Below are 26,039 nucleotides of genomic sequence, written 5' to 3'. Positions count from 1 at the left end.
TAAAAGCATCCAAATAGAGAACTGAATACAGGATCTAAGACAAAGTTGCCACCCAAAGAGGCAATATGGTTAAATTGACTTGTTCTGGCAATGCTTAAGATTCTAAAATGTGTAAGAGAAAATGGGATATCATAATTTGTAGAAACAACTTACTTGGCACATGGAACCCAAGGCTAAATTTTAAAATGTGCTTTGAAGTTTTTAAATCAAATTAATTTTTTTTCTTTTTCATTACAGTAGAAACAGAGGGAAGAAAAATTATTGAGTTTTGTTGCCATTTACTTTGAAGTAGTTTACTCTTCTTCTAACTTTTTGGCTAAAATTCTAGTAAGTGAACAATAAAGTGTGTGTGGGAGTTTTCTGGCAGTGTTGAACTTCCTGGTAACCTGTTTCTACCCCAACATGCAACAGATTCAATCTTTTTAAGATTTTTAAAATGAGATTATTGGTGTTTAATGTAATTGAAACATGCATTTATTCAGTTATTTTTCTCACATACTGGCATAGTACCTACCACTGGTTCAATAAAGCCAGTAGTCCCAAAGTAGGCTGCAGGATTTTATGCATCACCACATAGTGATGGCTGGGTTTTTTTCTTTTATTATTTTTTCCCCTGAAAAAAATCACTTTTATTTTTTTTTGTCTTTTAAATACAGCCAGTCTCAGAGGTTGTAAGTGCTTCAGAAGTGATGGGCTGGCTTCCCTGGCCCTTCACACAACCCTGACTTTGGCTTTCTCTGATTCTCCTTTTCCTTTCTGCCAGCACTGGTGCTGTCCTGGCCTGGTAGTGAAATACTTCTGTGAGCAAGTCTGGCCAGAAACCAGTGAGGGTTTGTTATTTTGAAGGGTCTGTTTTCCACTGGTTTCTTTCTGAACAGGTTTACTGCAGGTCCCTAGAACCTGGTGCTAGTGTGAGGGAGGATGTGAGGCAGGCTGTGGGCAGTGGGGACAGTGACGTGTTAGGGGAAGCAGGATGGCCTCCCTTGGGTGGCAGCCAGCCCTTAGCTTTGGGAGGATAGGCTGTGTTTGCATACATAAACCTTGACTCATGAGCTGTTGTTTGGCAGTGCTTCCTGCACCAGAATCCCCTGCTGGAGTTGGGAAGTGCTGCTGGCCTGTGTGAGGGCTCACTCTGCACAGGAGCTTTGGTGGGGCTGTGCACCAGGCTGGCTCATGGCATGGGTCTGTTGGACACTGAGCTGGTGAGGACCAGCAGTGCTGGGGACTTAAATAATCCTTCCACTTCTTATTCTTGCTCACCTGTAATATTAAAATTAGATTATTTGTCCTATTTTTAATGTAAAACCATTCACTCGAATGTTCTGGTTAAATATCCCTAGAAATTGGTTCCTAAAATGAAAGAGTAATTTTATAGGAATGACATTAGGTGCTTTTGTAAAAGGAGAGACTTCTGAAACATCCTGGGAGGGGGGTATTAAAGGAAATATTTAATTATTGATTGCCACTTGCTTTCTGGCTACTTAGGTAAATGTTTTAAAGTCTGTAATACCATATTATTATTATAAGAAGGATAATTACTAGGTAAGGGTGCTTTTGTCCACACAAAGACTGTCTACCATGTTTTATTGGCTTTCAGCATTTTCTAGCTGTAACCTACAGAACTGCTGTAACAGCATACCTGGAGAAACAACGGCAGCAAATTTATTTTGTATTCAAAGCTCAACTTGTCCTCATTTAAAAAACAAAACAAAACCAAAAGCATGAGTGCACTTTAACAGCAACAGGTATGTCTATTCTGGCTGCTAGAGTATGAAGGCAATTTAAAATGGAGTTACTTAACTATAAATTCCAATTCCAACATTTTTGTCCAAGTTCTGCTTCTGGAGTGTGCATGGCTTCTAAGTGCATTTTATTAAGAGTGTTTTAACTCATGTAACACTTGTTACCAGAAAAGCATTGAAAACTCAGATTTCTATAAAAAGTGTGATATTTAGGATTTAAGCCAAGGAGAAATGTTATGCAGTTGAACCAGACTATGGACTATTAAATGAAAAGCTAGCAGAAGAAATAAAAGGAAGATCAGTAAAGTCTTCAAACAGGAAAAAAAGTCTTTGGTTAAGAAGTAAAGTTGGAGAAATCTCAACATCTTCACTGCAGATGCAGATATTTCTGGATTCACTTCCACCAGAGCCAGACTCTGTCAGATTTAGTAGCTATTCTCTAGAATAGAAAAGTGGTTTTTTTTTTTTTTCAGTTAGTGGGATACTACTTTAAATTATTTTTATAATAGTTGCATGTTTCTGCTAAACTAGTAAATTTAAACTATTTTAATTACTCCTTAGCATTTAAAGACCACAATGCTGAGCACTGCATTGACTACTCTAGAAGTTGTTACTTCTGCACTGCTGATCCTCTCACAGTGTAATTTTATTGTGTAAGGGTAGTCTTTCCAGAGTTAAAGCTCTAACAATATGGATATACTACCAGAAGAATGTTAAAATGTGGGTTGTTCCTGAAGGGCAGCAGAAATCAGTAGATGAGCTGATACCTTTTGATGAGGAAGGGAGAAACCAGTGAATGTGGGTGTCATACAGCTTAGTCCTGCCATGAGTCTTAGTTCAAGGGGAAGCACAGCCTTTCTTTCAAACAAAGGGAAAGAGTGGAAAGAAGAAAAACGAATGTTTTTGGGATGGAAGGTGCGCCAGGCTCCCTCAGACATCGCAGTTGCTGCAGTGCTGCTGTGTATTAGCACAAGGCCCATTAACATCAGGCCCCAGTCATCCTTCCACCTCGTTTGTTGATGCAGGAGACTGAACTGTATCATATCAGCTTTCCAGCATTGTGGGCACACCATCATTTACTGCCACTCACACTAAAGGAGCTGTCAACACAAAGCCTGCCTGCTTGCTTCAGGAGGCAGCTAACAGCCCAGGCAGCAAGGAGCTGGATTCAGCAAATATTTGAGCAGATGTAATGATACCTGGCACATTTAAAAACAGATTTCTCTCCTTTGTCAGAGAACATATTTTTTTCTTAATTTGAGAATGAGATTTAACAATACCTGTAAAAGCTCTGTCTAATAAGCTGTTGGAAGAAATGTCTCAGTGTTGAGAAAATAAAGGTTTCTTGGGGTGGTTTTTTTGAGTTTTTTTAAGGTGTCTCAGGGCCCTGCTAGCAGCACAGGCTGTGCCAGATCTCCGTTTGTTCAGACTGGATTCTGGCTTTGACTTTTGGAAGTAATGGAATTATTGAGAACTGTTGCTTTTGGACCTCTGCAGAAGGAGAACATCTGGCAAGAGCTTTACTACATTCCAACTCGCTTATGGAGGGGGAAGCACTTGTTGGTACAAAATGCATACTGGAACAAGTAGTCCTTGACACTCCAGGCTGATGCTAACTTCCATCAGCTCAAAATTTCATATAAATGCAAGTAGAGATGTTTCTAGAAATTTTTTAATAGTTTACTTTAATCCTTTTTTTTCCCCCTCCATGCCTAAAATAATAGAAGAAAACGCATTTTGCACTAGGCAACTCTTTTACTGAGGGAAGAAGGTGCAGCCTTTCCCTTGGACAAACTGGAAGGCACTTCATTGTGCTGCAGGGCAAATGGTGGAGCCCTAATCTCACAGAAGCTTCTTTCTTGATTGGAGATGAAGTATGGAGGATTTCTTCTTGATTTTTGGCAAAAGAGGAGAGAAATAGGTGAGCCAGGTTCTAGTAAGTCAATATTGTGGCTATATTTCTTCTATTGTTTTTTCCACATCTAACTTGGAGCTATCCTACCACAGCTCTGGTTTAGGTGAGCAGATGTGCAGTGCTTGCATTTATCCATTAAGCATTCTTTCCTGTTTAAATACTGAGCAGATAAGCTTTGTTTTCAGAGTTAGAAGAGGGTGTTTAATGCTGAAATTTTCATACAATAAACACTTTCCCCCAGCTATATTGAAAGAATCAGAATTCTCTCATGATAAACTTAAGTTCACACAACCCTGATGTGTAATTTCTATTTTGCTTAGTAATGAGAGTTAATTCCTGCAGCTGACTTAGATGGGCTCCTTAGAACAAGAAAGTGTAAGAAATCATCTCATTGAGGATGTGCCTGTCTAGAGGCAAAGTTGAAACCTTTCAGACTTCTTTGTATTCTACATGCTTTGTTTTATGAAAAATATAAGATGTTAGTGCATTGCTTTAATGTGAGAGGCTGAGATGCCATGCTGCTGGTAATAGAGTTTTGATTTCAGTATTGTAGGGTTGCCAAAACTCAGATACAGAGGTGCTGTGTACCTTGGCAAAGTCTAGGTTTTCTTCCAAGTGCTTCTGTGAAGTGGCTTGATCCAGATCTTCTCAAGTTCACACTCAGGCTTCTGTGATCTTGACAGTCTTATCTGTAAGAGCCTTTGTTTCCAGTCACATTATTGTAAACATGGAGTTACACTGGCATTCTCTTGCCTATACTGTGTAGTATATTTGCCTTTATACTTAAGACTCGAAATTCTGCCTCACTAAATTCCAAGGTTTTTGTCTGATGCTTGATTTCTCCACTGGCTCATCTTCATGAACTTGGAAAGTCAAAATATATGCTGTTTCTCAAAAACTTTCAGTTGTTTTTTTATCTCCCCCCTCTCTGCTTGATTTGTCAGAGGGTCTCTTTTTCCTTGAAAGATTTTAGTGTTAAGGTATTAATGATCTTCTAAATATCAACCAAGTAATTTAAATTTTTTGCAACTGTGTTATCTTAATTGTATGTGAATAAGATACCTGGCAATCATCAACACCATGACAGGATACTGACCCCAGGTTGATCTTAGGGTTTGTTTTCAAGAGAGTCAAAATTTGCTGGACACCTTGTGATACAGTAAATGGTTAAAAATACTTTTTCTTAACATTTTTAGACATGTTCTTAGGAAAGCTGTCACACTTGCCATGTTTTCTTTGCTCATGAGAGTTAGAACCTCAGTTACACACTGTGTAACTCACATTAATTGTGTTCTGGTGCCTGAATTGGCAGTTTTCTGTACAATTGTGTTGTTATACAGTTGGTAACAGTAGCTGTTGCTGTGAGGCTGTATTAGAATATTTTTGGCCTGATGTGTGCAGTCTTGTGACACTGGCCTTGATTTGGTGTGTATATAAAAATATATATGTGTATATATGTATTTGAAAGTGTGTGGTTATATAAAGCAGTTGAGTCATAACTGAAGTAACCACAGGAACATTTGCCAGTAGAAAGGATTATTATGATAGCTGGTACTGTAGGGCTGAGACTGGCATGTTAGAGCTGCTCAGCCTGATACTCCATGGCTCAGCACAGAGAGGGAATAAGCAGCATGATGCAATTTAATAGCAGTTTAACTGTGTGTGTTTGTGTGTGAATAAAAGCTCTGGGTTGTACCCCTGCTAAAGGCTTCAGCTCTAAGCTGGTGTACTTTGTCCACATTTGTAACCAGGGAGGCTTCAAAATATACTCTGTGGGCACACATGTAAATATTATTTGTATACAGGATAATTTATGAATATTAGCATTTTAATTTTTTTTTAAAAATTAACCTTAAATTGGATCAAAGAGTAATATTAAAACTTGTATTAATATAGGGAATTTGGAGTGTGTGTGTGTGAAGAATAGCTTTACTGTGTAGTGCTCTGAGCACCTCAGTGGAAAATTCCTTTTTTTATTAGTTTAAATGCTATTTTTTATAGTTGTTGTCATTAACTTATGCTTGAACAGTCTGAATATCTATACACAACTAAGAAATGCCAGTTACATACAGTATTATAAATATGCTCTCCTCTTTGAACAGTACCTGCTGTACCTTTTCTGGCAAGATGCACGTAGCAATGTGCACTTTTCTGCTCTAGTACAGTTTGTGTGGGAAATGCCAGTTCCAATTTTATTTTGAGTGGGTTGTATTGTATTTAAAGTGTCCAGGTCATGCCAGGTCACTTGGTGTGTTTGGGGACATGATTTAGAGTCTAGGAAGCAGAGAATATGAGCAAAGAGAAGCAGGTACTTTCTGATATTTCTGTAAGGGCAGTGCTCTTACAGGAGTTAATAACCCAATGCTGTTCTTAGGGAATACATAGGTCTTATTGCAAGAAATGAATAGTATTATTTGTGAAATCAAGTTAAAAGTAGTAATTGCCTTTTTGTTAAAAAAGCAAATTATATTTAGCTAATGAGTTGAAACAAATCTAAAACATGATAGTTATACAGGAACTGTACTGCCAGTACTGACTTTTGATGCTAATAGACACTTTTAAAACAAATTCAGACTTCAGTTTTCCTGAACCAGCAAGTTTTTTTTCCCCATTTTCTTTGGAATTTATACAATGTTTATTGTTGTTTTAGAAAGCTTTTTTAGCATATGCCCCAAATTTTTTTCTTCCAGGGGAAGTACTGTTCTTGCAAGTAATTTTCTGTATGAAAGTATAGGTTTTACATACAGGGAGAATTCAATTTGCTGGTATATTAAGTTACAACTAATTTTTAATACCTGCCAGTGGCAATATTGGTCTAAGTTTTGGTTATTGTCCAGGTAAATTGTGTACTTGCTGTACCTTCCTGCAACTTGAATAGTTTTGTTCTTCTGAAGTTTTAATTGTGATTACCTGTTCTATAGATAGAAACTAACTTTGTATAGCATATTTTCTTACTATTATTCAAATAATTTCCACAATGACTGACATAGTGGATATTTATTCTTTGCTGTCAGATAATCATGGAATTATTCTGGGAATCTCCAGGATAAGCAATGTTTCAAAAATGAAAATGAATTTACTTACCACTATTAATAATCACAGTTGATATTTCAAACATACTAAAAACTGATCTTTGCAAAGATTAATATTCAAATGGAAGCCAGTGTTTTATGGGTACTAATTAAGGTAACCAAGGTCCCCTCAAGGGCTCTTCTCTGCAGGGCTTCCTTGCACTTTTTAAATCCCTGCCATTAGAGGCTGGTAGTTAAGATCTCAGCTCCCATGGCCATGAACCTGCTGGGCAGGTGGGGAAAGATATGAAAACTGATAGGTAAGCCCAGGAGAAATGTCAGTTTTACAGGGTGCAGTGGGTTAAGGGCCCAATCTGTGACACCATGGCTCAATACAGGGAGCAGAGTGAGCAGCATTGTACAAGTTAATAAAATTATCTTGGGTGGTTTCCTGAAGTAATTGTGAAGTCCAGATGACAGACTCAAGATGGTGTTTCCATGGCATATCTGTAGCTCTTCCATGGGTTTTCTCTGGAGCAGAGGTACACAAAAGGATGCTCTGCTACTGCCACTGGTGCCTCTGATAAGCAAATCTGTTACTGGGGAGCAACTTTGCTTTTTGAGCTGAAGGGATCAGGGGAAACTTTGTATCCATATGCTGGAAGACAATTAGTACATTCTTCAAGAAACAGTCTGCATTGAGATTTGATTTTTTTCTCCCCCCTCCATGCTTGCAGTTCCCCTTTCTTTTCCTTTATTGTGGAAGGTGGATGGAGAGAAAGTTCTTTATGTAGTTTGAAATGAAAGTGGTTTGTCTTTTACCTGATTAAAATGTTGCATCTCAATTTATCCCAATGACACTTAAGTGGTTAGACTATTGATAGGTTGTCTGCCTTTCATTTCTCTTCTCAATTTGATTAATCTTTTCAGCTTTGGATATTTTAAGCCTACCACGTTGTATCTATTGTCAAAGCTGCTTTTGGTTTTGAGTGTCATTCTGGTCCTCTTGTTGTCTGTGTTTTTTCCCACTCCCTGAGTAATAAATGTCTGGAACTTTGCCTTGTCTTCATTTATTTTTTTATCTGACTTGTGAATTTTGAGTTCTTTGTTAGAAAAGTAATGGTTTCATTATATCATTAATAATATTACATCTAGGATAAAAAGAGAAAGTTTTTATTGAAAACAACAAGAAGAGGCTGAGAACTAGTCTTTACCTACTGAAAGTTAAGAGATTTGAGTATAGTATATCTCCGTCAAATATTATTACTATTTTCATCCCCTTATGAGAAAGTCTAGATCTAAAATATAATTTTGGGTAATAATTGGAATCATACTTCACAATAGACTTTTGCAATATATGGCTTAATGGTAGATTGAGATGTTTGTGTGTCTGACATGCAAAACACAATCAGTGCTGTTATGGTTTGTGCTGTAGGTTTTTTTGTAATTGATTTCAGATGTTGAATCTTATCTGAAGGAATATCATTACTCTGAAACAAAATTGGATAAAGAAGCTATAAAAGATAGAAACTCATACCTTGAGTACCTAGTATAACAATCTACAATGTGATTTTTTTTGTCAAATCATTTATTTGATCAACATCATAGCAGATGGTAACCCTATAAAGTATATTATAGTGTTTACACGAACATTAGAGCCTGTATCTCTTGAAATAAGTTTTAAATATAGTCTTCTTTGTCTTATGCCAGCAAGAGCAACCTTCATTTCAGTTTGATTGTAAGATCCAATTTTTTTTTTATTAGATGAATGTTTGGATCTGTTTCTTCAAAATGAACACATATGTTGAAATAATGAGGCAACAGGTTTCTTCAGGTTTTCTTCTAGAATAGCTTGAAATGCTCACAGCAGCATCATAAAAGTGATGTTAAGCAAAGCCTGTTTAGAATGCAATGCATAAAGCCAGAAAGCCAATGCAGAAAGCATCCTCACGGCTTGGCTGGGTCTCCCCGAGGGGAGGGAAGGCCAAGGAGCCTTTCCCTGAGGGGAGCGAGGCCACGGGGCCTTTCCCCGAGGGGAGCGAGGCCACGGGGCCTTTCCCCGAGGGGAGCGAGGCCACGGAGCCTTTCCCTGAGGGGAGGGAAGGCCACGGGGCCTTTCCCCGAGGGGAGCGAGGCCACGGAGCCTTTCCCCGAGGGGAGCGAGGCCACGGGGCCTTTCCCCGAGGGGAGCGAGGCCACGGAGCCTTTCCCCGAGGGAAGCGAGGCCACGGGGCCTTTCCCCGAGGGGAGGAGAGGCCACGGAGCCTTTCCCCGAGGGGAGGAGAGGCCACGGAGCCTTTCCCCGAGGGAGGGGAGGCCACGGAGCCTTTCCCTGAGGGAGCGAGGCCACGGAGCCTTTCCCCGAGGGGAGCGAGGCCACGGGGCCTTTCCCCGAGGGGAGGAGAGGCCACGGAGCCTTTCCCCGAGGGAGGGGAGGCCACGGAGCCTTTCCCTGAGGGAGCGAGGCCACGGAGCCTTTCCCCGAGGGGAGCGAGGCCACGGAGCCTTTCCCCGAGGGGAGCGAGGCCATGGGGCCTTTCCCCGAGGGGAGGGAAGGCCACGGAGCGTTTCCCCGAGGGGAGGGAAGGCCACGGAGCCTTTCCCCGAGGGGAGGGGAGGCCACGGAGCCTTTCCCCGAGGGGAGGGGAGGCCACGGAGCCTTTCCCCGAGGGGAGGGGAGGCCACGGAGCCTTTCCCCGAGGGGAGGCCACGGAGCCTTTCCCCGAGGGAGGGGAGGCCACGGGGCCTTTCCCGGAGGGGAGGGGAGGCCACGGAGCCTTTCCTCAAGCAAGGACACGCAGCCTTTCCTGCAGGCTGGCCATGCTCTGGGCCGTGCTCCACGTGCTCGGCCAGCCGAGGTCAGCAGTGTCCTGGTTGGGACACGCAGCCAGTGCTGCGGAGCTGCCCCGTGAGCCAGCCCAGCCCCAGACTGCCAGCTGAACCCGCTCAAACAAACATCACACTTAAGAGTTACTCCCTAATTAAACTGCAGCATATGTGCTATAGAAGTAGTCACTTTTGATTGAGAACTATGAAATATGAGTCATTTCAATTACTTTCCGTCCTCAATGCCTACTAAAAAAAGGAAGTGGGGGTAGAACCTTGTTTTACTCCTGTCTGCCTGAATGCATGTGTCTGTGTTTTTGGACCTTTATAACAACACAGTTCAATTTCCACCTTTTTTCTTTACCTACAGAGGCTGAGATACTGCAGCCTTGTCCTGCACGTTTTTCAATGCTCTGCTAACTGTCACAGCTTTCCTGTGCTCTTTAAGATCCATGATTAATTAATGATGAATTCATCCATGATGAATTAATGGATGCTGGAATTGGTCAGTACATTGCCTTGTGGAAGGAGTTATACAAAGGTGATGATCCCCCTAGTTCCTCTGTTCTCTTTTGCCTTTTCCAGGATAACACTAGAACTCTTTCATGACACTTCTGCTTTGAGACTTTATTGAATTTATTAACGTAGATGACTCTCGTTATTTCTTACCAAGTGTTCCCCACTTCAGGGGCTTTACATTTAAGAGTGAATCTGATGGTCCTGGCTCAGTCATGTAGTTACTTTTGGCTGTGTTAAAGTATGTCTTGTTTGTTTGTGCCCATCCTGCTAGGAATGGTCTGGGTCTTTGTCTCATCCAACGTTTGGGTGGTTTTCATCTGTCACCCATGGGAAACACATTAGTGTACAAAGCAGAACAGATTCCTTGAGCACTATGGTGACACACGTGTGATTTCCTGGTTGAGTGTTGCTGGCTACCTGGGGCAGCACTTGTTTGGTGTCTCATGTTGATGGAGACCAAGGGCAGCAGGGGTATCATTTCAAATGAAACCCAGATGTCAAGCAGCAGTAAGTCAGAGTGCTGGTGTTCTATGTGCAATACATGATTCCTTTTTTCTTGTAGCCTTCACAGAGCATTTAAAACGTGAAAGCATCTTCCTTGTGTGAAAATTTTGAGTAAGAGATAGGTCTATGTGTAAGCCTATTTGGGGCTTATAAGAATGAAAAATGCTGTATGAAAAGGAGGAAAAAGACACCTGGTAGGAAAAAGGAAGTTAGCTAGAATAGTAAACTGTACTGGAATTGTGTAGAAAAAAAGAATTCTGGGAACTAGTCAGAAATTAGTTTTCCTCCCTATCTGAAGCAGTTACATTTTGGTTTAGAGCAGTTTCTTTAAACAATTTATTTGCATAATTCAAATGGTAGAATTAAAATACTTGAATTTTTAGCTGTACATGTACTGATTAAGCAGAACCATAACATAAGTCCTTATGTCCCACTGACTCAAATTTTCATATGAGTAGCATGTTTCAGTGATTAGCATCTGAACACTCTATGCATAACCATTATCTAGTCACTTATCTCCTTTAATGGGTTGGTATAACCTACTGTATCCTAAACTTTCCCAAGGACTTTGTCCTGCAGTAAGATATTTTTCTTTTCTCACCCCACATATGTGTCTTTGGAAACGAAGGCAATGGAAGACTTGTTATGATAATGACTGGATTACTGGCATTGTTGTTTCTGGCAGAAAAGAGTCAATTGTGCCAAAAGATTGCTTTTGCCTTTGTCAGTGCCAGCCACGACTCTTTACTCAGCTCCTGGACCAGTTACAATGAAACAACAACAATACTGTCAGCTGCAAAATGCAGTAAACTTCCCCAAACTGCTGGCTCAAGATAGTGGTGGTTTTGCATTTTCAAAGAGCCTTCTTCAACCTTGAGGATCTTTCCTGCAGTGCACAAAAAGTGTCTGTAGTTTTTATTTGACTGATTTACTGTACTTTCAGTTTAACATTCCTTTTTGCAGGCTGTCTTTGTCAAAACATTATTTTATAGCTTCATAAAGCACGTTTCTTAAGGAAATAATGATTAGAATAGTAATAATCCATAGGTAGTTATTTACAGTATCAGTTTACATTTTTGATTTTGCAGTATGGCCATAAGAGAAATATGCATGAAAATTTTATTGTTGCAATATAAAGTTAGGATTTAGAGATGACTGTATGGAGTAGCTTGCACTCTACTCTTATTTATAAATTGGGACACTTAGTTCTTATTTATAAATTATGACATTATAAAACTTTGTAAATAGTTTATAGTATATATCACATAAAGAATTTATGCTTTATATCAAAACTCTTTATGAGAAAAGTTTGTGTGACAGGGAAGTAATGAGTTGCATTTTGTAGGCCAGAGTGCTTTGAAGCCTACAGTTTAGGATGGAAATATTCCACATGTGACAAAGAAATGTCTTGTGAAGCAGATAATCAGGAACCTAATTGTTAGAATAGTAACAGCCTTATCCTATGTGAAGGAGTTTGCTATAGGAATTCGGGTGCTTTTGCAATTAGCTGTTTGGGAATGTGGTTTATAGGTGGTTAGACTGATTAAATTTGGATAGAAATTGGGTAATACATGGGGTCAATATTCTGATACAGTGTTTGAAGATCTTTTCCTTCCCTTTTCTCTTGTGAGCTGTAACCTGGATTTGCATAAAGGGAACTGATTCTAAAAGAACCGTTACAGAGTGTAAAAAATATTACTGTTTTAGTAGTGCAGAGACCATGATTCTCTGTGGGATTCTTAAGCCATTGAAATATAACCGGTCTGTCTTGCCTTTTTTCCCCATTATGCTAAAATATCTTCTGTGTCACATAAAGGCCAAGCAGGGGAAATAATTTTGCACATTTTACAATACTTAAGCAAGACACAAGAGCAAAGAGTAGATAACAAGTATGTGTTTCACAGTGTGTGCTGCAATATTTCAGTGCTTGCTTGAGATGCAGATAAATTGGGCTGCTCAAAAAGCCATGATGTTCACATTGTTGTGCTTGTTTTGTTACTCATGCTAATTTCTTATGGATTGGGTTGGGCCGACAGCAGACTGGCAAATTTCTTGGCTTTTTATGCTCCTGTTTTCAGCAGCTGCAGGTGTCCAAATGAACAGGTTCCTCTGTAGCCAGCTTAATTAATAAGGAAGCTGTTCATCTGAAGTTTTGCTTTTAGAAACACTGCTTTAAGTATATGAAAGCAGATGAATTTACTTAGAGTGTATGGAAGCAGATGAATATTTTTTCAGGTTGCATCAGAAAACATTGTTTTTGCTATGATTTCTTACAGGTTTGTATTTTTCTTTTTATTGCTAGGTATGGATGAGCGAACAGGTGCCACATCCTGGGGAACAAGCGGTCAGCCAAGTCCTTCATATGAATCTTCAAGGGTAAGATACCCAACTAATAATTCATAATGAAAGTTCATGGGAATGGACAGTGTAAATCAGCAGATCGTTCGGCAAACTTTTTGAAGGGAAACTCCTTTAAATATACAGATTAGCATCTTTTAGAGACTTTAATGACTTGGAGGAGCTACAGCATCAATTTAGATTTCTAAGACTAAAAAATATATAGGCTTAGAATTAATGAAAACAAGCCATATGTATGCTTGAATGATGAGCATGTATTTTATTTAACATATAGTCAGAAATTGGAAGTAAAAGTCATGTTACATAGGAGCAGATTTACTGGCAAAGTGTAAGGAACACTTGCCTCTCTTGTTAACATTACCCAGCTATAGTGTGTGCTCTGTCATGATGTTGAAGAGAGGCTTTTCTTTTTAAATACCTTCCTCCTGTTCTTGTTCCAGCCTCATTCATCCCACTTATTGAGCTGAAGGTTCTTGCTACTATCTGATATCCTAAAATAACATGACCCTTTTCAAACTAAAGGCAATGGTCAAAGCAAGCTTGCCCCTAGTTACTCACATTCCCTTTCATCTGCTCTATTTTCTTTTTATGAATATTTACTCCCTAAAAGGCCAATGAGCGAAGTACCTGAACTAGATGTACACAGCATGCCTGATGTTCTGATTTCAGTGCCTTTGAACCAGAGCTGTGCTAGCACTTGTCCCTTTGCAGCTTTCTTGTGCTGTGGAATGAGATGGGTAGGCTGCAAGACCTTGTTCAACTCACTGGGTGTTATTACAGCCTCTGCCTTGCTCTGGAAGACAGCAGTAGGAAGGCTTCTCATGAAGTCCTAATTTTTTCATTGATCATTAGTAAATAATTATAATAAATGTGGAAGTACTTTGTGTGGAAGAAGTATTTCTGTGCAACATGGGAATTCCACATTCTTTAAAAGTTCCTTTGTTACCTGGGGCATGGAGCTGAACCTTCAAAGGCCTCCTCTACATTTGAAATGCAATCTTACTATGCAGCTTTATTTAACTTATATTTTTATCATGTGTTTGGTGTTTTGACTCTCATTTTTTATGTTGCTGATCAATTTTAATTGATTATGAGTTAAGCTGACCTAACTGGAATTTGAGTTTGTGATTTATTGGCTGTGTGGCTGCATTAATCACAATTTTTTGTGTGGTAGAGGATCAGCCAGCTAATATTTGAATAGTGTAAAGTCAGTGTGTTAGTTGTGGGATTTTTTTGTTTGGTTGGTTTTTTGTTTGTTTTTTTTTTAATGAGGCAATAAAGAATGGTAATCTGGAATATCATTTAGGTGACAAGAGTTTTCTTTTAAAGAAAGCTTAATTCCTTTTCACAGGAATATTTAATTCCTGTGTTCTCCCCAGAAAAGTGAACACTAGAAATACATATTCTCTGTATATAGAATTGGTAAAGATTAAGAGCCACAAATTAATTTGTCCTGTGGCTGGTATCTTCTGTAAAAAAAAAGTAGAACACAGGAATTTCACTTCTGAATTTACTGAAAAAGCACTGGACTTTGTTTACCAGTTTAATTCAAGCTTGCATGCATAAATTTTGGCTATGATGTATGGTCTTTAGTTTTTGGTTTTCTTTCAACTAATGAGGCAAATTACTGATTCAGGATTTTGAATAACGATAACTTCTGTCTACTCCTACATGTGCTGCTAGACCAGATGTCTCTGAGAAAGAGCAAAAATGAGTGTGTGGCTCTGTATTGTGAGAGCTTAGACTGGTTTCTCGGAAGGCAGGGCAAATCATACACAGCCTTTTACATTTCTAGGTTATTCCTTGTGTTGATTAACACAGTTTAAGTAAGATGTATTTGTCTTACATGTTCAGCTCTCTAATCCAGTGCTTTTCCCCATTATTTCAATGTAGAATGTTATTCTTGTCCTAATTGTTCTTACTAATTGTCTATTTACAGGAAAATGGCAGTCTTCATGGGAAAAGCTCAGACCTCTCCACAGACATAGAAAAGTTGAAATCTCAAGAGGTACCACTTATTCTTTTCATATTGTGTGTGATTTTCAACTTTTTTTTAAGTCCATGTGCAGCCTACTACTAGAATTTTCTGTTAAAGGTCACAATATAGTGTTACAATTATTAAGAATTTAAAGTGTTGGCTCACTATTGGCTGAAATTTCCAAAGACACTGAGAGAGAAGCAGTTTTCAAGTGAATAGAACTGGAATTTGGTGATAGTTTAGTGCATACCTGTTGAAGGCTAATGAAAAAAGATGATGGAATACTGGCTAAAGGATATTTTTCCTTCCCAAATCCTGCTGAAGGTCTGTTCAGTTTAAATGCTCTGACTGTGGCCAGCAATGGTGTATAAGGAAGAAGTGTAAGTATAGGGCAAATATTTTGCCACCTTTACTGTGTACTCTCCTAGCACAACCCCAGCTCTTTGCTTAGTTTTCCTGGACAGAGCCAACCTTTTTGACATGGTTCTTATAGCTGTTGGTGGGCTTGCTCTCTGCTGTTTGTGAACTTTTCTGGCTTTGGTTACAGTTTTGGCAACAATTATGAGGATTTTGTGCTGAAGCTTAGGGATTTTTTTATCTTGTGTGCTGCCCAGTGATGCAACTGATGGCCACCATGTTCCTGTGTTCTAAATGGTTACTGATTCACTTCATCATTTTTACTCCTTTCCCTGCAAACACCTTTATTTTACAGGCCACTCCTATGTTCAGCCAAGCTGAAGGATTGTAATCTATTGGGTTTTGCTTGTATGGTCACTGCTTCTAACCTGTGGTTGGTTCTTGGTGCCGTTCCCTGAAACTTTCTGCTCCTTCTGTATAACTTCAGAGTTAGGGTGATTGACTGCATGCTCTAGTCAAGAGGAGGGTGTACCATACATTTCTGCCTCACAGAATGATAGATTCATTCTCTGTTCCTTTCTTACTTGTTGCTAAGTCATGTATTTTTTGATTGCCACTGACCTGTGATGTGATAATGTTCTAAAAACTGTGCAGAAAATTGCACCATAGTTACCACATTGTTATGACATTAGGTTATTTTTGAGCATGTTCATTTAGTATTTATTTACACCAGATTTTATCTGCGCCTTAATTACCAATTTCGTGGAAAAATTTATTTGCAAATCTGCAGTAACTTGTAGTTAGGATTATTTTAAAAAAATTTGCTATGAGGAAACTTTACTGTATTTGTTTATCCACTCTTTGATTTATTCATGGAATTATTGAGGAGTGTTGGTGTGGGTACGGTTCTTTTGGGGAATTGGGGAAAACGTATTGGTGATTTCTTTTCACTGTGAAACGAGAGGTATGTTCCTGTGCTTGGGGTTGGGTGTTTGTCATGGGTTTTAATCTTTTCATCAATAATTAATTCAGACAAGAACCTTCTCTCATATGTAATAGCAGTTTGTCCTATTTTAAAAGTCTCTGGTAAACCCTTAATGAAAGCTAAACCATTCTTCCTTCAATAGTGTCTTGAAGTAACATTAAAGGCGAGGAATCCCAGCAGGCTTGAGAAAACCTCATATAGGAGCCTTGTCTTTCCATTACCTACTGCTAAACAGTGTTCTAACACTGAAAGAACAGCAGGTATTTATGTCTGAATTTGCTGTGATAGTCTTAGATTTGTGAAAAGGTACAAATGGAGACATTAGTGACTTCTATGAGTAGAAATCTCTTTTTGCATACACCGACTGTTTTGTTAGAAAAATAAATAATATGAAAAGATTCTATTTCAGGGGGTGAAAACAAAAGCAGGAAAGTTTTATTGTTTATAGGAATAATTCAGGAATGGTGGTTGGCAGTCACTGGAATTGTGTGATGTGCTGATGACCTCCCTTACTCTTGAATTGTTGTACTGAAGTCCATATACAATACTGTGTACCAAGTTTGTCTCTTGTGGGGCTTGTTTTAATTCCTAGTCTCCAATCTTGTTTTTACCTTTCTATGTGGAGCTGTGGTGGGTTTTCAGGGAATATCTTTGGTTGATGTATGCAAGTCTCTCCCTTATCTGAGTGATATAGAGCTACAGATGTTACTGCCAATGTTCATATTGCCTTGCACTAGAACAGGAGTTCTCGGTGTGTTTTGCAGAGGGTGGTCAAGCTGCTTTTTGAAAGTCTTGCTCTCCTGAGCTCTTTGAAGCATATTCTGAAGTACTTGACTGGAGTACTATGTCTTCTGCACAATAATATATTGCACATTAATATATTGCCCTAGAGCACCTGAAAGTTTTGTCTTCCTGTTGTGAGATGATCCTGAACTTTGTAGCTTGCCTGTGTATTTGCGAGTTGTAATTTGTAGTGTAGCAGCATAGTCACTTTTTTTTGAGTAATTAAACTTTTTTTTTTTGTTATAGTGGTTCTTGTGGTGTGGCTAATGATTGCTGTTTCATGAGAATAATGCTCTGTGAGGTTTTCTTTCGTTGTTCTGGTTTTGTCATTACATAAAAGGAGCAATAAAAGGAGCAAGTCAGTTTTTGATCTGTTCAAATTGCAGTCTCCAAATCAAGCATATCTGAAATGTTTTTCATAAGACATTTCCGTGATGGATTTCCTTTTTATATATACACACATAATAATTGTAACTGTTAAAAATTTAGCATAAATTAGCTGAGGCAGTTTTCTTCCAAAATCTGAACTGTGGGTGTTTCAAATAATTTGCACCATGTACATTGCACTAAAAGCTGTGAGTGTACGTTTTGACCTGATTTAACATGAATCTAGTTTCAGTGCTGAGGATGCAGTTTATCCTCCTGTTCCTTTACATAACTCTATGTATTTAATTGAAGCCAGAGTGGAACTGATCAAGACAGCACTGTTAGATTAGATGGTTTTGTAGCATCAGGCAACAGGTTCTTCCCTCTACTGTATATAAAATACTCAGACATGAATTGGAATCTGAAATGCTTTATGCCCAAACTACACTCCCCTCACTCCAAGTAGTACTTTTAATTTGCAAAGAAGTAAAAAAGTAGTAATGAGATAGCAGGTTTTGAAATGGTATTTTATACCTCTTAATCTCAGGTACATAACAAGAAGGGAAGCTGTTAAATAGCAAAACAAGACAAGAGGGACACAGAAACACAGTAAGTGTTATCAAGTCTGTTGTATTTGTGTCCTTTTTGTCCTCTGATTTTTTTTTTTTTTTTAATGGGGGAGGGAGGTTGTTTGGTGATTCTGCTGCTGGTTATTTGCTTTTCCTGATGTATTCTACAAGGTAGATGATGATTCACTGTGGAATTAAAGCCCAAATTAAGTATTCCATATTTAGTGCTCAGGAAACTTACAAATGCAGCCTACTTTATAATTTGATTTACAAGTAGTATTTTTCAAAGCAAGTTCTGTTTTTAAAATTCTGAATGCTTTAGTCAGGTTTTCAAGTATCTTCTTTAAGCATTTGTTGTTAGTCTGTTGGCTATACTTGTATCATTTTATCTCCTGATTTATAGCTTAGATAAGAGCTAGAAAAATCTGGTTTCCATCATATGAATTTTTCATTTCATCTATATTGGAGAAGCGGATCTTTTGGTTGTGGTTTTTGTTTTGTTTTTATTGCAACTACCTACCACATTGGAATTAGCATTGGAATCTGTTCACAAATTAGTTTTCCATGTGGCCAGGGAATTGTCCTATTGCATATCATGTTGATATTTGTCTCACAGGAGTTTAGAGAGGTGTAACGGGCTATTGGGTTTAGCTGTTTAAAATCAGATTTGGCACTCAGTAACTTAACTTCTTGGAAATGGATTTAGAGCTGAAGAAAATGATGTTTATTAAAAAATAAATAACATTCAAAATAAATTTGAAAAAAGAAATAAACCGTGTTTTCAATTGTTCTCCATTCCTGCACACAGTTTTCATGTGTTTCAACTTGATATGGGAAAAGAAGCTAATGAATAGTTTTAGAACTCAGTTACAAAGCATGTTACTTAGGGTGACACTGAAAAGGTTACTTGTGAAAGCTCTCTTGACTTGTCCCAATATTATGTGAAATCTGGGGTAGTGATACAACATGGCAGGGCAAAAGCATGCTGCAGGTAACCAAATAACACAAAAAGCTGCATTTCTGTAGTTTGGATGTAGTTGAATGTTAACACCTGCTGATGGTTACAGAAAGGGAATCATAATTGAAGCTAGAAAGTGGGGCTAGAAAGCTCCTTGTTTCTGGTGTGATTGGGTGGTCTCCATCAGCAAACTGCTTTCATTCCTCTGGTTAGGGAGTATTGTCCAAGCTTCTTGTGCAGCTAAAGGAGATGAGGTTGAAGTCTGGCTGTTCCCGGGGGGCTGGGAGGTGGCAGACATGGAGCCTGCAGAGGGACATTTGTGTTTGTTTCCTGGCACATCAGACAGGCCTCAGCTTGGTCCCCTCGTGTTTGGATTGTCGTGGGCAAATGAGAGGAACATGGGTGAAACAGTGGAAGGAGTGTGGGGTGACTCCCATCACCATCATCCATCTGCTCCAGACTTCCTGAGAGGAGTTTGGTCATTGCTTGGAAACAACATTGTTCCCACTGATAGTTTGCTGTAAGATTGTTCATGATTTAAATGGAGTTATGGCCATGACCTGTGCCCATGTGATGTTTCTTGATGTTCTGTTAAAATCAGTGAATATAGTGCAAGTGATCCTCAAGGCAGAAAGGAGGAGTACTCCTCTCTGGATTTATTTTTAGCTTACCTTAATTTTTGCACCATTCTTCCTGATCTGTGTGCTCAGTACACCAAGCCAGGTTTTTGGCTCTCTAGCCTTTTCTCTAAGAGCTGTTGACAGATAGATTCAATGACTAAAAATACTCTTCTTTTTCTTTCTTTCTTTCTTTTTTTTTTAAGGTTGTGTGTTTCTGGAATTATTCAGAATCATAGAATCCATAATCTTTTAAATTCACTAGGACATGTTGGCATGGCTTTTGTTCAGAGCCTCTTGTCTAACCTTCAGTCAGTGACTCAGCGCAGTGTTCCTGGATGTAGTCAGTCTCTCTGGTCTGTCCGTCTGTCTCTCACCGCCTCTGCATCTTGCTTTCCTTCCTCACTTCTCCCCCCACCCTTGTGTTTTTTCCCCTTCTTGTTTGTCTGTAGAACTTTCAGATTAGTTTGGAGAGCCAGATAATCCAAAATAAAGTGGATTTTAGCAGTAGCTTCACTCGTTCATTTACACATTAGTCATTTGGATGACTGTTGCCTGATTCATAAGTTCATTGCCAAATTTAGCTTGCAAGGGGCTTCAGTATTCCTGAGCTTTAAACAATTAATATTTGTTATTTAAAGTCAGCCAAACTATAAAACTCAAGGAATTGAAAGCAGCATTCATTAAACTTAATCTTTTGGTCTGCAGCCACGTCAAACTGTGAACTCAACCATTCATTTTAGTGGAATTTTAATGTCTTAAGTTTAAAGGCAGTAATTGAGCTATATTGTAAATTGCTAAAATGCAAATACGTGCTTAGTGATCTGGCAGCTTGGTTACGAGCCTTAGATTTTGGTCTGTTCCCAGGGACTTGTGTAGGAGAGGGCTTGGGGCTAAGGGAGGAGAAACAAACAAAACCCCTGTTATCTCTAGTCTAGTGGACTTGAGCAAATGAAATGCTGTGGAGCAGTCAATTGTACAGGGAGGACAACTCAATGAGTTGAGTATGAGCTCAATAAGTGCATAGGAAAATGGTGTGCCATGTAGTGACAGTGTCTTCTCCCTTTTTCACATTTTACCCTGAAGTAGAAACAAGATGTTGTGGTTATTTAAAAACAAAACAAAAAACCCTACAACTTGATTTAGGGTCAGGAGTACAATTCTGCTTATGCATGGACAAACACTGATGTGACTTCAGAAAATAATTGCTAAGGGACAATAGGCTTTTGTTTTTGAAGGGGAAGTAAAAGGGAGAGGATTAATCCCACAGAAAACCTGGAACCAGTGCAATGAAACAGGGTAGGGACAGTGAACTGGGAAAGGTTTTTGACTTGTTCTTAGGTGACTTCTGTAATTAAATTTAACCAAAATGACAGAACTTTAATGGTCATTGAAATACATTGAATTTTAGGAGGTTAATTACCACTGTATTTGTAAAATGGGCATAGACTCATTGTGTCATGATTTGGTAGAATAAACATGCCTGGTAAGCAATGTGTTTACTCTGGGTGCATGGTTGGGGATTTTTTCCATTTTGTCTTTTGAGTCTTCTAGAATAGTACATTATGTAAGATAATTTTCAGGTGTCCTGTGTACAAGTATTAATGATTTTGTAAATAGTGTCAGATTTTTAATTGCTTTGGCTGTGTTAGCATCCCTGTGCTTGGAAAATCCTGATCCAGATAGAGTCTAAATCACTTGGGCACTTGGGGCACCTTACCCAGAAGAGGTAGGAAGAATGTTACAACTGGGATTTTTAAATTGGTGGACTTTATTTACTGGAATGATTAGAGAACATCACTCTAATCCAGTGAAATCCCTGAAAAACTAAGAAAGAGCATGCAGTGTTGAGAGTGCCTTCACTACTCAGTTCAATTGCAGTACTAGTTAGTAGTAGTCTTTCAGCTGCTTTTCATCACAGGTGTTATTAGTGGACAATACTCGTTGTTTTTACTTGTAGATGTATCTGACTTGGTCTTTCTGATCACAAACATTCAGTCAGACTGAGATCCAAGGAGAGGCCTGTGCAAAGTGAACAGTGACAACATCACAAAATGCTGTAAGGGAACAGGTACCCCAATTGCACTTTATTTGGGCTATAACAGTACAGAAAGAGAAGTTTTGTCTTCCTTTAGGAAAGCTAAAACTTGCTTTCGTAACAGCTGTGTGAGAGGTTGGAACAAGCAAGACAGTGTTGAGTTTACAGCTATGTCATCAATCATACTCAAAATCGTTTTGCTTTCTGCAAGCAGAAAAAATGCCCTCAGCTATCTACAATCCCTTCAGAACAAAGTGCTCAAAACAGGAAATAAAATTGTCCAGTAACTCCTATTTTGTAGACTTTAGCCAGTTATTTGCTAAACAGCCCAGGTGTGCACTCTGCTGTATAGTAATCCATTGGTAGGTTTGCTGAGGAGGCACAGAGGCAGAAATGAGCATGTGTATTCAGCATGGAATGTCTCTTTCCAGCCTTTCTGTGTTAAACGTGCCCTGCAGGTAACAGGAGGTAGAAATGCTTCAAAGGGCTTTGGAAGCCCACCTGTGGTCCAAAGAATGACCTCACCAGCCAGAATAAGTACCCTCAAATAGCTCTTCCCAAGAGGGGAGAGTAACTTTTGGCATGACTCATTAGTTCCTTTTTCTGCTTGCAGTCTGTATCAATCCAGCTATATTTAAGTGAGCTTGGCTAGATTAGTCTTCAAAATTGTCAGGAACTGAGATTTCCTGCCTTTCTCAGAAAGGAAGAATGAAATTTGGCAGTCTGTATTATTGAGTCCTGCTTAAAACACGGATTTGAAAAGGGGCTCTGATAGCATGTCATATAAATCCCTCCCTGACATCCTCTGCTGCTTTTGCCATGAGGGATGAGCTCACATGCCAGCTGATTGTCTTCTCTTCATTACTCAGTCACACAAGTGGGGTGTGTCTTAAAAACCAGTGTCCTTCATTGGTGTTCCAGACTTTTTAAGGCTTTCAACTGTGTTTTTCTTTGAGCAATAAGCAGATGTTGTGCATTTGCACTATTGTATTCGTTCAATACATTTTTGAGCTTTGATTGTATGACTAGAAGCTTCCAGTAGCTTCCAGAAGCTATTGGAAACTTCTAAAGTTTTATCCATGGTTGGTTACAGCTCTTCCCAGTAGTAGTAGTAGTTGCTGTTTACTCTGTTGGTTAACAATACAGATGTAAGAGCAATGAATGGTAAGAGGAATGCAATTTTATTTGAAGTACAGCTTAAATGTGAAGAATGCTCTGAAAAAAGCTCTGTAATTTAAATCACTGTCCTTGGAGCTCTTCTGATTTTTCTCCATTTGCTTTTGTGAATTGCAAAATTTGTTAAATCAAAACGGCACGTGTTTGTGGTTATTTTGTATTCATTTAGTGGGGGTGAGTTATTTGTAGGAATCAGCCCAAGATTTCTAATCCAAACAGAGCTCTGTGGCACGAGTTGATAATCCATAACTGAATACTGAGACTGAGGAACTGAGGTGTCAGGCAGGGTGGCCAAGGTGAAACCTCTTTATATTGGTCCACTCTAGGTGAAGGTATAGGTTACAATTTGCACGAGTGTGAATTCTCAAGTGGCAAATAATGAAATGCCTGATACAATTAATTTTAGGAATTGCATTAAAGTCTAGAAAAGACCAATTCTACTTAAAGGGCTTGCATATCCCTTCATACTTTTTCACCCTGTATACCAAATGTTTTGTTTTGAATGGCTTTGGTGTTGTGAAGGATAACCCAGAGTATTTTCCAGGTAGATGAAGTAGCTGATTTGTCTGGTAGTATGGAAGTACAACTTGGATGCTGTGGTAATTGGCTGCAAGTGCATTCTGGGAAAGTGAGAGGCTATAAGAAAAGAACATGATGTCAAGTATTCTTCACAGGAATTTTGATGATAGAAGGAAGAATATTCATTTTTGTGTGAACCACCCACCCGGTTCTCCGATCTCTCTATTTTGTGAGGAGACATGTAATATTAACATGGGGAGGAGCATGAAGAGTCCTGTGCATCAGATAGATTGTGATGCATTATGTGCAGCTGTATATGAAATGAGTCTTACCTGTGTTATATTTTCAGTACTTATCTTAGTTACTCTGTAAATATAAATGTCTTAAAGATTGCAGTTTCTGGGCCTTGTTTGGGCACCACTTGCTGAATGTCTGAGATATGGATCTTCTTTTATCACTGATAGTGTCCTTTATAGTTTCTTTCTTTTAAAAATAAAGTATAGCTAAAATCTTAGGGAAAAAGTTTTTAAAAAACAAGCATGATAAGGAATAAAAACAGAGATGTAAATACAAAGCTACCTACTTAGGAGCTGTGGTTTTGGTCCTATATTTGCAAATTTTTGTTTCTTTATTCAGCAAATTTAATTTCTTTCTTGTTTCATTTCAGCATAAAAATAAACCACATGTGGTGACCTTAGCTAGGAGCCACTCCATTTCCTCAGCAGCTGCTGTTCCACGCTGCTTGTCTGACAGACGGGGCTAGGTCACTCTTTCCAGAGGACACCCTTGTGGTCATAAGCAAGTTGTAAATGTCACTAAGATTGTTTCTGGATGCCTATCACAAGTGTATGGGCGATTGTGAGGCAGATGAAGTCAGCCAGAGCTGCAGAGGGGAGCTGGGTCTGGGGAAGGATTGCTGTGCAGCCCAGCAGCAGCAGGAGTGTGCCACGCATCCCTAAGCAGCAGCAGGGCTGTGACAGTCCTTTAGCCCTCACTTAGCAGCCCTTTGGTAGAACTGACAGCACGCCTGCAAAGATAGGGAGGCCTGTTTCAGCCCCATTAATGTTGGCTTGAATGTGAGCCTGCGGTCTGGAGAAATGATAAATGTTCAGTGATTGATGATTTTATAGTCCCAGGGCACTTGCCATGGTTTCTGGTAGCTGTGAACAATTTTCCCTCCTCTCTTAATTAGGCCTCAGCTTTAGGTTTCTGAACGAAAAGTGACTAAGTGTGAATTGTAAGATAAGGTTTACAGAATATTTTTCAAAACTTTGGCTACAAAGGAAGTACAATTTTGAGTGCCAGGTCTTTAATGTTTTGTACAGAATAAGTGATTCAGCGTGCATTTGGTAAGTCTGAAGGGCAAATGGCATATTCATACCTTTATATGGAAAAGCTGATGGGATTTCAAAATGTCTTGGGGAGAGCTTTACGTAACTGGGTTAATTAAAGAATATCTACATCCAAGGACTTCTTTGTTTTCCATCTCCTCTGCCTTTGGTGTCAGCTTTCAGTAAGCCAGTACTTCCTGGCTGTGTAAGGGGCGCTCCAAGCCTGGTAAGCTGCCTGTGCTGATGGCAGAAAAATGCAAAAAAGTGTTTCAGTGCTTGTTTGCAAATGGGGTGACAAAGTTGTTAATTTCATCACTATATGGAAGTAAACCTTTTGTCAGTGAGCTGTGCTGGTTAGTAATGTGATAGTGTCAAAATGCCTATTAATCTGTAACATTAAATGCAGGCTGCAAGAAGAAATGGCATTTGTTCTCATCTGCACCAGCATTTTCTCTTACATTAGTGACTCTTCCTGAACTTTATACTGACTTTTATTAATGCAAGCAGAAAGCTTAGGAAAAAAAAGTTGCAAGTTCTTCAGACGAATTTTACTCTCTGTGGTTAGTGACTTTTAGCACTAAGAGGATTCAAATATCAAAATATCTCTGTATTATTCAATTTTTAGAAGTCTTGTCCATGAGGACACAGCTTATTAAGAAACTACGTGGTTTCTTTTTGATGGGGAGAAAGTAATATGTGGGCAGAGAGTAATTTCTGTGAGATAGACCTGAAAGCCAACTTTTGTGATTAATGACCAATTGTGACTCTGCACATTTAATTAGGAAAGTGTCATTACACTCAATTAGCAGGGCTGCCAAATAATCTGTTTAATACTCTGGTCTTTTTTTTCTCTAGGGTTTTGCAGACAGTCCTCATTACAGTGATCACTTGAATGACAGTCGATTAGGGCCTCATGAAGGATTGTCCCCGACACCTTTCATGAACTCAAATCTGATGGGTAAGTAGGTAATTCTTTACGAGTATCCCCTCAAAGCCTCTTTGGTCAGAAAGAGACATTTTTCATTCCCTTGTCTAGGCCTGACATGTCAAGCATCTGGAAGTTGCTCTGTTTCTCATAGCAACACTGACTTTCCTATTCAAATCTTTTTATGTTGGGTGAGTTCCTCAGAAAGGCCTTTTTAGAAGAAGGAAATACCAAGATTTTCTTAAATTGATCTAGAAAGCTGATATATTTTGATGTAAATTCTAAATTATTTTCAAGGTTATTTTCCTTAATGTTGTTTGAGAATACATTTATGCTGATTTTTTATTTGTGCATTTAAAGGGTTTTTTTTTTCCCTAACATTCAATTCCTGAACTATCTACCAATTTACTGTAGGCTTCCCTTCAGGTGATAATTTGAGGGCTTGCTTCTTACTTTTAATTTTCTAATTTTTTGATATTTGTTGTATTAGAAACTCTGTCACTTGTAAGAAATAGATGGAAACTCCTGCTTCCAGACCTGTTTAACATTTTCTGCTTTTGAA

General features: G+C 38.9%; 1 protein-coding gene across 6 annotated transcripts in view; it reads left to right on the top strand.

The window, feature by feature from the left end:
- TCF12 (transcription factor 12) overlaps window positions 1-26,039 on the top strand; it is a 162,332-nt gene that overhangs the window by 30,214 nt on the left and 106,079 nt on the right. For all 6 annotated transcript variants that reach the window (XM_036389663.2, XM_036389660.2, XM_036389661.2 and 3 more), the window contains exons 4-6: window positions 12,820-12,893; window positions 14,815-14,883; window positions 25,408-25,510. In XM_036389663.2, the coding sequence (XP_036245556.1) occupies window positions 12,820-12,893; window positions 14,815-14,883; window positions 25,408-25,510 (246 nt within the window). The remainder of the gene's footprint in view (window positions 1-12,819; window positions 12,894-14,814; window positions 14,884-25,407; window positions 25,511-26,039) is intronic.

This window comes from Molothrus ater, chromosome 13, assembly GCF_012460135.2.
Source record: "Molothrus ater isolate BHLD 08-10-18 breed brown headed cowbird chromosome 13, BPBGC_Mater_1.1, whole genome shotgun sequence".
Lineage (NCBI taxonomy): Eukaryota > Metazoa > Chordata > Aves > Passeriformes > Icteridae > Molothrus > Molothrus ater.
This window is presented reverse-complemented; position numbering and strand designations above follow the sequence as displayed.